This window comes from Ailuropoda melanoleuca, chromosome 7 (assembly GCF_002007445.2).
Source record: "Ailuropoda melanoleuca isolate Jingjing chromosome 7, ASM200744v2, whole genome shotgun sequence".
Taxonomy (NCBI): domain Eukaryota; kingdom Metazoa; phylum Chordata; class Mammalia; order Carnivora; family Ursidae; genus Ailuropoda; species Ailuropoda melanoleuca.
Genome location: NC_048224.1, coordinates 14,244,938 through 14,252,104, shown reverse-complemented (window position 1 = coordinate 14,252,104; position 7,167 = coordinate 14,244,938). Strand labels below are relative to the sequence as shown.

Below are 7,167 nucleotides of genomic sequence, written 5' to 3'. Positions count from 1 at the left end.
CAAGCAATTGCCCTTCCTTAGGCACTCTTTCACTGCACTCTGAACCAAAGTTAATCTTGTAAATAAGAACTGGTCCATGTTAGAAGAAGCTCAGTCTAATGTAGTTCCTCACCAAAGCTTTCAGGCAACAGATACATAACTTGTGGTTCTCTATTTTAACTGAACATCAGCTGTAATTTTTTAAATCTTTAATGCAATGCATATGTTAACTGACCTAGGAAGATTGGGAAGAAAAGCAATTGGCCTTTAAACTTCAGAAGAGGATTTAATGACAGGTTCAGCCTGTTTAATGACAGGCCCAGCACCACACCCCTATTTTATTATGCTTCATTATTACTGCATAAATTTCCTTTATTACTCATGATAAATAAAAATCAAGTACTTCGAAGTGGGTTTAAATAGGTAAGAGTGCAAACAAAAATACTATTCAAATATCATGAAACTGGAATCTCAGATTCTTAAAATATATATTAATATTTTTTAAATGTCTCACGTGTACCAGGTTGCCATTATCATTCTGAAACCAGGTTTGTTTTTTGGAGGTGTGTGTGTGTGTGTTGTATCCATTATTCAAAGATAAAAAGAATAAAAAGCACATTCAAAACAGGATTCTCAGGATTTTTCACCGTGACTGATTTTTGACTAATTCAACTAAGAAGACACACCCAAAAGAGAATTGCTAAGGTTGATGCAAGATGTGAAGCTAGCGAAGTTCAAGTACTCCCTGGGGATGAATTTAACCTGCATGACAGGTGCAAAGCTGTCACTTTCAGATATCTTAAGGGAGACAAAATTATTTTAAATGCTTTTCTCTTAGCCAGTCGTTCAATTGCACAAGGAAGGACTAACATCTCCAGAGTGAAACCAGCTGGCACAGGGCTGAAGGAATAGAAATCCTCTGCTCCGCCTGCTGGAGGGAGGAGATTAGGAGCTGAGTGCATTGATTCAACTTTTCCAAAACCTTAGCTAAGGCCTTGCAGGACACTGGGCAAGCAAGACAGCAGGCTCCGCGCCCGCTGTCTGGCGCATGCGTCCCAGCACCGTCCGGGCTGGCTCCCCCCCAATCACACACCCCCGCCCCTACCTCGTCGGCTGTAACGTCATCTGCGGGCCAGGCCTCCCCTCCAGCACAGTGGGAAGTGCCAGCACAGTGGGAAGTGCCAGCGCTGGCCGGCCGGACAGGGGGGCGGAGCCTAAGGGGGTGGGGAATGCCCTGCCCGGCCGCCCAGCTGGAAACGGATTCATTCCCTGCCGGCTCTCCACCTAGCCGGAGCAAGGCTTGGCAGTGAGAACGCTGCGACGCGCCCGCACTTGGCGGCCGGAGGCGCCCTGCGCTCGGCTGCGGCCGCGCGAGGCGCTTTTTCCCAGGAGCGAGCCGGGAAAAGCCCAGTTTAACCACGAGTGGCTCAGCCATTGCACGGGCCTCCAAGCAACAGAAGGACGACGAAAGAGGGCTGAAGCTGACCTGAACTTTCCCACGGAGGGGAGAGGGCGCCAGGGCGAGTGTGGCGAAGCTCACGGCCAGCGGTGGATTACCCCGGCCAGTCTGCGCCTGCGGGCTACGAAATGCGCGAGGAGGACAAGGGCATGCTCGGTGGTGGCGGCGACGACGCGGGCCTGGCCAACGCCTCGGCGCAGGGGCAAGTGGAGACCGTGCGGCAGCTCCTGGAAGCGGGTGCGGATCCCAACGGAGTCAACCGCTTCGGGAGGCGGCCGATCCAGGTAGCTGGGGCCCTGGGGCCTCGCCGGCAGGGGGCGCATGAACAAAGGGGAGCGGCCTCCTTGCGACGCGGCTGGGACCGAGATCTTCACCAACATACCTGTGTTTCTCTTTCTTGAGGTGTGGAGCCCAGGTGTAAAGCAGGTTCTCCCCACCAAGGACCCTAAAGAAAGGGATTGAAAAAAACCACTACTTCAGTTTGGTTTTCTTTTTGGTAGTGGAAAAAATGTCAATATCCTCTCTCCGGTCTCTTGATCACAGATGGCAAGGGATAGATTCAACTGGGTGAAAAGGAAAGGTTATTTGGAAGGAAAACTTTTGATTCGTCTTTCAATAAATATCGATCAACTTTCATTGATAGAGATAATTAAATGACAAATTACACAATCTGGATTAGATTTGAGGAATCATGCAGAATCATAGTGCCTGAAAAAAATTACCGTACACTTCTAGGCTGCTATATGAAATTCTTTGTATTCTTTTCTCATAGAGGCAAACTGAATACAAAGAGATAAGCCAGTATTCCTCCACCACAGTACTTAATTCCTTTTACATTAGCAGCGTCTCTTGAGTGTTACATAAGAAAAAATATGCTTCTATAGATTTTTGTTCAATTTTCATACAGAGAGATTAGATTACAAAAGCATGCTTGCAGCAACTGTTAGGTCCTTTTTAAATGGCAGACGGTCTACATAAGTAATTTGCCTCTTCATTGTTAAAATCCTTTATTCAATATGGTTATGCATCCCTTTAATTAGTACTAATATTTTTTAATTCCTTTAAAATCCAAGGTAATATATTGTGCTTTATTGTTGACTATAATGGTTAGTATTCATCTCAATGTCACATTCTAGAACCAAGCTGTTATTAAGGAATCTTATTAATTGTGTAGATTTTTAAAGAAAATATATGTGCATTCCTTTTACATTCTTAGAAAAGTGTTATAAGAAATGAGGGATAGCTTGGGGTGCCTGGGTGGTTCAGTCGGGTTAAGCATCTGCCTTCCCCTGGGGTCATGATCTTAGGGTCCTGAGGTCCAGCTCTGCTTCTGGCTCCCTGCTCAGCAGGGAGTCTGCTTCTCCCTCTCCTTCTGCCTCTCCGTCCTCCCCCGCTTGTGCATGTGAGCCCACGCGCACATGCTCGCTCTCCAATAAGTGGATAAAATCTTTAAAAAAAAAAATGAGGGATAGTTTAAAGCAGCAAAAAATATTATAAAGTAGTTCTTAAAGACTTCAAATGATATTAATAATTTTAAAAAGAGATTTTAATTATAGTTTTAATTCATCATTTTTTGAGATACTAAGAACCACTTTTTTTCCCTCTATATATGAAATATCTTACATACATCACTAGTGGAAATGATAACATATCATGGTTTTTAAGGGAGGAAATGGATGTTTCTAATATTCATGAAACAAAAAATACAATCTTTCAATTACATGGTACATTTTAAAATACATAAACTCACAAGAACAAATAACTCCATTTTGGATATTTGGTTATCAAAAACTGTTTTATTGTTAAAATAGGAAAGTAAATGCTTGTATAAAGTACATATACACAAGTGGATGCTACAGGCTTATGGCTCCAAAACATCTTTTTTCTAAATTATGCATTGCTCTGATTTGACTAACATCCGAGCTCTTTTTTACAGAGCAAATTATTTACTATCTAACATTATAAAATCCTATTACATTATAAAATCCTGTACAATGTAAATATAGTGTTTATGTTACATGTTTGTTACATTAAATATATTACCCTTTGAACTTTGTCCCTTACCTATAATGTAAACTTAAAATATTAAAAATGGTAAATCACCTGTTAAAAAAATAACTTGTTTTCATCATCTCATAAGACTAGACCTGACATTATTTACTTTTTCCCCTCTTGCTCCAAATTTGGCTCAAACTCATATTCAGTTTATAAGCACAGGCATATATGACAGTGAAATGTAAAAGCCTCCCACAGGGGATTTACGAGGCAAACTTAACAACTTAAAACATTATTTCTCCTCTAAAGCTTAATCTCTTAAAAATATCAGCTGACTGCCTAGTAAATAGTTTTAGATTCTGGCTGAGGCGGGGAGAGACATCAAGGGAAATAATCTAAGACTTTAAAAGCTTTTAAATTTAGCTCCGCCCATAAACCGTTTAACAAAATAGATTCCTACGTTTCAACGGAAATCAAAATTTTCTTTTTTGCACAACGACTATTAGCGCTTTATTATCAGCTCTTTCTTGTCTCCGCATGTTTGGAGAATAAAATGAAACTCAATTAGGGCTGAGTAGAGTTGTAACGGGTCGGGGGGAGCGGGGAGGGGGCTGTTGGGATTGCATCAGCAAACGAAGCTTAACCAGACTCCCGAGACTTGTAAGCGCCCCTGCCTTAGGTGGCTACTTCGTGAATAGGTATTTCTTCGAAATCGTTCTGCCTGTCCAGGCCCAGGCCTGCATCTCGCTGTCCTGACCACTGCCGCCCTGACCACTCTGCTCTCTCCGGCAGGTCATGATGATGGGCAGCACCCGTGTGGCCGAGCTGCTGCTGCTCCACGGCGCAGACCCCAACTGCGCCGACCCCACCACCCTCACCCGACCTGCGCACGACGCGGCCCGGGAGGGCTTCCTGGACACGCTCGTGGTGCTGCACCGCGCCGGGGCGCGTCTGGACGTGCGCGATGCCTGGGGCCGCCTGCCCGTGGACCTGGCTGAGGAGCGGGGCCACCGCGCTGTCGCCCGGTACCTGCGCGCAGCTGCAGGAGACTGATGGAGGGTACCCCCAGCCGCCCACAAGGACATTTCTTTTCTCCCCTGATCCCCACCCCCAACTTAGTACAAGGGAGGCTACAAATGTGGAGCGGCGGAAAGCCTGAAAGCCTTCCAGCCTTGACTCACCGTGGGGGAGGAGAAGCAGACCGTGAATACATTTTTTTCTTTCTTCTTTTCCCCTGGATCCCGCCCTCACACTCGCGGCGCAGCCAAACACAGAGGTGGTGCAAATGGATTTCCAGAGAGATTTAGGAGCTGAACGTGAAGCTCCCAGGTGTCCTTTACTTTTCAGGGTTTTCTGGCAAAAAGCGGCCTGTAAAATCCATAAGGACCCCCAGGTGTCTGCCGAACTTCACAGGAAAAACACTGGCAGCAAAGTGCGAGGCGGCGATGATTGGCATTTGAGGGGGAGGCAGATGACACGTTTGCCCCACTGACCTTGAAGGAGCCTCCTGGAAGCCCCTACTTTAGGTTTGAGGCTCTGGGGACTAGAAGGAAAACACTGAAGACTGAGGAGACGACAACGACGATGCCGAAGACGAGTTCGACAGCAGACATGGGCATCAGGAGCTGCCCAAGGCTTTACACGCTGTGTTGCCACGCAAGTCACCTGCGAAGCCCTGGGGACTTGCGCCGAGCTCCACCGGACAGTGACGGGAAAGGAGGATGCGAGAATCTGCCCACAAGTTCTAAGATCCCAGGGTCAAGAAGACGCAGAACAGCTCTCGGAGAGGGGCGGGTGCTTGCTGTTTGTTATTCAGTCCAGGGGAGATTCTTGGGGAGTTGCAGAAGTCAGAGTGCAGGACTACGTGGCGGATTGTAGGGAGAGCAAGAGTCCGATTAACTGTAACAATTTGCTTCATCTATATACAATAGGATAAAGAAGGTCCCCCCCCGTGAGATGAAAAGATTTTGTGATATTTTGTACTTTTGAGTCGTTCTTCAGTAACACTCTTACTGGGGAGGCTTTAAATGACAAAGTAACTTGATAAAGAGGTGAGGAAGAACTACAGCCTTTAAATGAAGCTCTGGTACAGTGCCAAAGCTTAGCCCATTCATCCTTAACCTATTTATTTCTTCGTTAAATTTTCTGACCCTTCCCTTTACTAGAGTGTCTCAGGGGGTCAAACTATGAAATATCCCAAATATCTTTTAGGAAACCGATGCACTTACCCAATAAATTATCTTGGGGTATTTCCCAAAGGGTTACTGAAAGAGAAAATTGAGTATAAAACTGTTGAAAATATACAATGGTGGCTCCCAGAATGTCTTCGTATCTGCTGAACAAACTAAAGGTGCAGCGCTTTGGGATTTAATGTCCAGTGTTGCTTGCTTCCTTACAGCACTGGAACAACTGACACTTCGGTGGTTTAATAAAGAAAAAACAATAGATTGGACTCCAAGATGTGGATATTTTGGTTTAAAAATGTATGATCACGGATTTACCACTAACTCCTGAGAAATGTTAAAGACTCAAAGAGGTTCACTTCTCTCACTCTTTGTAATAATTATTGATAAATGATGCCTACAACAATTTATAAAAACTGCTACACATACTAGAAAAAGATTTATGGAGTGGGTGTGTGTGTGTGAGACAGAGAGAGAGAGAAACAGAAAAAAAATAATTTGAGAGACCAAAAGAAGGGGTTTCTATAAATTGAATTTAAAAAATCTTTATTTCCCATCAATTCTTTATACCCAAATGAATACATTCCTGGGGAAAGTTAGCTGAGAATCAGAGCATCTCTTATTGGGAAAAACAGGTAAACAATTATTGACACATAACTTGCGCCAGGCAGACATTAAAATACATCTGTTCATTTAATACTTAAACCTGAGAGATAGGTATCATTTCCCAGATGAGAACAAGATAGAGAAATATTAGTTGATTATTTTTTATAATAGGGTATAATTTTTCCAATGTTCAAGACATGGTTCAAGATTCTATCAAAAGAAGAGCAAGCAGAATTAGTGATCTGGGAAAGCAATAAAGGTCATCTGAAGAAGCACTTCTGTGGACTGTCTTATGTAGAAAATGCAAAAGTCAATGTCACTTAAAATACAAGAGGTCTGGGGCACCTGACTGGCTCAGTTGGTAGAGCATGTGACTCTTGATCTTGGGATCGTGAGTTCAAACCCCACACTGGGTGCAGAGATAAAGAAGGAAAGGAAGGAAGGAAGGAAGGAAGGAAGGAAGGAAGGAAGGAAGGAAGGAAGGAAGGAAGGAAGGAAGGAAGGAAAAAGAGAAAGAAGTAAATTTTCAAAAATAAAATAAAAGGTCTGCTTTCATGTATATGTCAGCAGCTATTTATAACCAAATTCTGACATCCTAAGTTTTCATTATTAACAATCTATTGAGTCATTCTTTGAAAACTTGAATAATTTGGGGGTTGGTAAAATTTCACAATGTTCAATTAACTAAGCTACAAATAGATATGAACATAGAGATGATAGATGACAACATATGTAAGAAAATACAATTTTAATTTTAAAAATTAGTTGAAGGAGCAACAGTTGTGTCACAGTACTTTCCATGATCTTCTCCTGTGCTATGTATAATGCCAGGGAAGAAAGAGGAAAGGAAGGAAAGAGAAGTTAGGACCTGATTGGAAAATGGAAGACCTGGGTCCCAGTACTGGTTCTCCAACTACATGACCTGAGTCCTGTGACTTCAATTAG

The 7,167-nt window shown here is 43.6% G+C and overlaps 1 protein-coding gene across 1 annotated transcript; it reads left to right on the top strand.

The window, feature by feature from the left end:
• Nucleotides 1-1,228: 1,228 nt before the first annotated feature.
• LOC100473431 (cyclin-dependent kinase 4 inhibitor B) lies at nucleotides 1,229-5,374 on the top strand. Its single transcript, XM_002916889.4, has 2 exons — nucleotides 1,229-1,722; nucleotides 4,226-5,374. The coding sequence occupies exons 1-2, from the start codon at nucleotides 1,567-1,569 to the stop codon at nucleotides 4,484-4,486; spliced, it is 417 nt and encodes a 138-aa protein (XP_002916935.1). The 5' UTR covers nucleotides 1,229-1,566; the 3' UTR covers nucleotides 4,487-5,374.
• Nucleotides 5,375-7,167: the final 1,793 nt, after the last annotated feature.

Bases quoted from the DNA above. Each gene is read 5' to 3' on its own strand.
- LOC100473431 (XM_002916889.4), top strand. From the start codon at position 1,567: ATGCGCGAGGAGGACAAGGGCATGCTCGGTGGTGGCGGCGACGACGCG. The intron at 1,723-4,225 runs GTAGCTGGGGCC...TCTCTCCGGCAG, and splicing joins TCGGGAGGCGGCCGATCCAG to GTCATGATGATGGGCAGCAC.